Source organism: Cyprinodon variegatus, unplaced genomic scaffold (assembly GCF_000732505.1).
Source record: "Cyprinodon variegatus isolate N-32 unplaced genomic scaffold, C_variegatus-1.0 Scaffold332, whole genome shotgun sequence".
Lineage (NCBI taxonomy): Eukaryota > Metazoa > Chordata > Actinopteri > Cyprinodontiformes > Cyprinodontidae > Cyprinodon > Cyprinodon variegatus.
In genome coordinates this window covers 600,442-603,060 of record NW_015150785.1, presented here as the reverse complement: position 1 = coordinate 603,060, position 2,619 = coordinate 600,442, and the positions used below count along the sequence as shown (strand labels likewise).

Here is a 2,619-nt window from a genome sequence, read left to right as displayed (position 1 = left end):
TTTTTTCGAACCATACACGGATTATAACCCAGTCCTTCTTTTCACTGTAGACAAGCCATGATCTGCTTCTCTGTTCTCCATTTTTCATTTGGATGAAATAATAGCTGCATGAATCATGACAGCAGACAAGATAGAGGAGAGCAGGAGGCGGGGTTACCAATCTACTTGCTCTGGAGAGCAGAGTTCGCTGCTTTTAGATGTTGTCTTCAAACAGAGCATTTTAGCAAAATGATTTTTGTCAAAAACATAATGTGCACAAATAAGTAATAGTTGAATTAACCATAAATGTAGAAGGAGTTTTATGGGGCCCCCAGGAACTTGGGGCCCTAAGCAACTGCCTAGTTTTCCTTTATTTATATATAGTTTTCCTTTTTTGCAGTGTAGATAACTAGTGTTATGAACTATATTTACAGCTGGATAATTACAGGTGGATATTACAATAAAAAGGGTTTTTACAGTTATGTACAATAGCATATATACAGATGGATTTCACTATAAAACTAATAAAGTTTGGACAGAAGCTATCTACATTAAAGGGCAGTGGAAGATAATTTCATATTACAGTTTAAGTATGTTATTGCAAATGTACTTTAACTGTAATTTAATGATTTTTAATGACCCGTGGAAACACTGCTCACCAACACATCCCCTTGGACAACTTCTAAGCACATTCTGGTGACATATTGAAAGTTTTTTCTGAATATCTTTGTCTATTTCAATTAAATTATTGTACTTTAACCACCAAACCATTAGGAATTAAAACTTCTCTCATTAAAGCAGAAAAAGGTTTGCTGGTAGTGGCGTATTTGAGGTTAATACTAAATATTTGAATTTTTTAGCCCTACAGTGAAAACAGAACAAAAACACAGACACACTCCAGCCTTTAAATTATTTAATAAATTATTTACTTTACAGGATTATTAGAAACATTTAGGGATGGTTTGCATTTCCTCCCTCTTCTGTTTGGAGTCTGGATCATCTTCTGTTCTTTGAAATTTCCTCTTCATCCAGAAAAAATCTGCTAGAGTCTCTTCTGCAGTTTTATAGAACAAGAAACAACTAAATCAAGAACATTTAGTTGTTTTTTGTCCAACTGTTAAGCTGAAACAGATCCTTTACTTTTACTCCAAAGAAAAGAAACCAAGCCGTGATGAAATTTGGTCTTGAAAACGTTGAGCTCAGAATTTCCTGAACGGCAAATAGAAAAACACAAGCAGGCCGCAGATCAGCTCCAAATATTGTTTTTTTCTCCCATCGACATTGTTCGTTTTCTCTTCACATTACAGCAGAAAACAGGTCGAAGTTTAAAAGTGCAAATCTGCGAAGTCATCCTCCCGCATCCCCCATCTATGCCTCCTTCATTGCTTTATATATATTCCACATCAAATAGAAAATATGACGGCAATATGTGGATTTTGTTGTATGACGAACAAAATCCGAATATTAATTTTATCCCTGAAAACAATGTGAAGGTCACAGAAGCCTCAGGGGGGGCGGGGTTTCTGTTTGATGCCTGTAGCTGAATGCGATCAGTTCATTCTAGCTGAAAATGAAAATGAAAATGAGACACACTGGTGCTGTCCGCTCGTGATGACCCTCGACTCAAAACCTCTTGGGATGAAGGTAGAACAGTCCGATTTACATCCATGGAGCCATCACAGGGGCTTCCTTCTGTACCTGCTGAGAAATAAAAGAGATATGAAGTCAGAGTTGTGCAAAAAGGGAGCAGTTTTATTTAAAACAAGCATTTTGAATGTTTATGCATGCAGATTTAACAATGCTTTAGTTAGATGCAATGCAGAAAAGTTTCATTTTGAAAAATTCCACAAACAATAAAGGATTGAGGATTTGTCTGTCACTGTAAGTTTCTTACAGAATAATATCCTTGTACTTTTGATCAGACTACGACTTCAAACACCAAGCAATGCTAAATGTGGATCTGAAAACTGAAAGGTGTGGCAGAAAACGATCTAGAAATAAGAAAAAATGTCTTCAATTAAGTGTATTTACCCTTAATTTAAGTAGTTAAATGAGATAGTTTGCCAATGGAATGAGAATAACAAGTTGGTCTTTCTTGACATTCATTTTTGACATCAAAATATCCCTTTTTTTTATGTTACAAAGGTAAAAAGGTATTGTCCGGGATTCAAATAACACTATTGGCTTAAAATTTTTATTTTCAAAATATTTCACACAGTGTCCTATAAAGGGTTAAATGTATGTTAATTATTTCTATTTACCTTGTTTAGTTCTGGAAACATTTCTTGAATGACGATGTCCAGCAGCACATAAGTCAGCTGATCAAGAAAACGAGGAAGAAAAACGTGGGAAACATTAAACCCGAGATGCATTTCAGAAAAGAGCAAATAAAAAAGTAAATAATGATAAAAATATTTTCTAATAGAAACATTAAAGTGGATTTATCCAAAACTTTACTTTAAACGTTTTTTTTAATGATAATGTCACTGAGTTTTCCTAGCCTGGTGAGACCATCCTGATCTCGTGAGCTTTCAAGGTTTCACTCGCTTATCAGTCTGGAGACTCTCCGTTAAAGAAAATTTGGAGCCGTTCACCAAACGAACGTCCAATCAGCGTTGGCTTTGAGGCGGGTTGAGGTGT

At 35.4% G+C, this 2,619-nt stretch overlaps 1 protein-coding gene across 1 annotated transcript in view; it reads right to left on the bottom strand.

The window, feature by feature from the left end:
* Positions 1 to 1,562: 1,562 nt before the first annotated feature.
* The window catches only part of snx14 (sorting nexin 14), a 37,923-nt gene continuing 36,866 nt past the window's right edge, over positions 1,563 to 2,619 (bottom strand). The window contains exons 27-28 of the mRNA XM_015385158.1: positions 2,241 to 2,297; positions 1,563 to 1,680 (exon numbers count right to left, since the gene is read on the bottom strand). Coding sequence (XP_015240644.1) covers positions 1,639 to 1,680; positions 2,241 to 2,297 — 99 coding nt within the window. The 3' untranslated portion in view covers positions 1,563 to 1,638. The remainder of the gene's footprint in view (positions 1,681 to 2,240; positions 2,298 to 2,619) is intronic.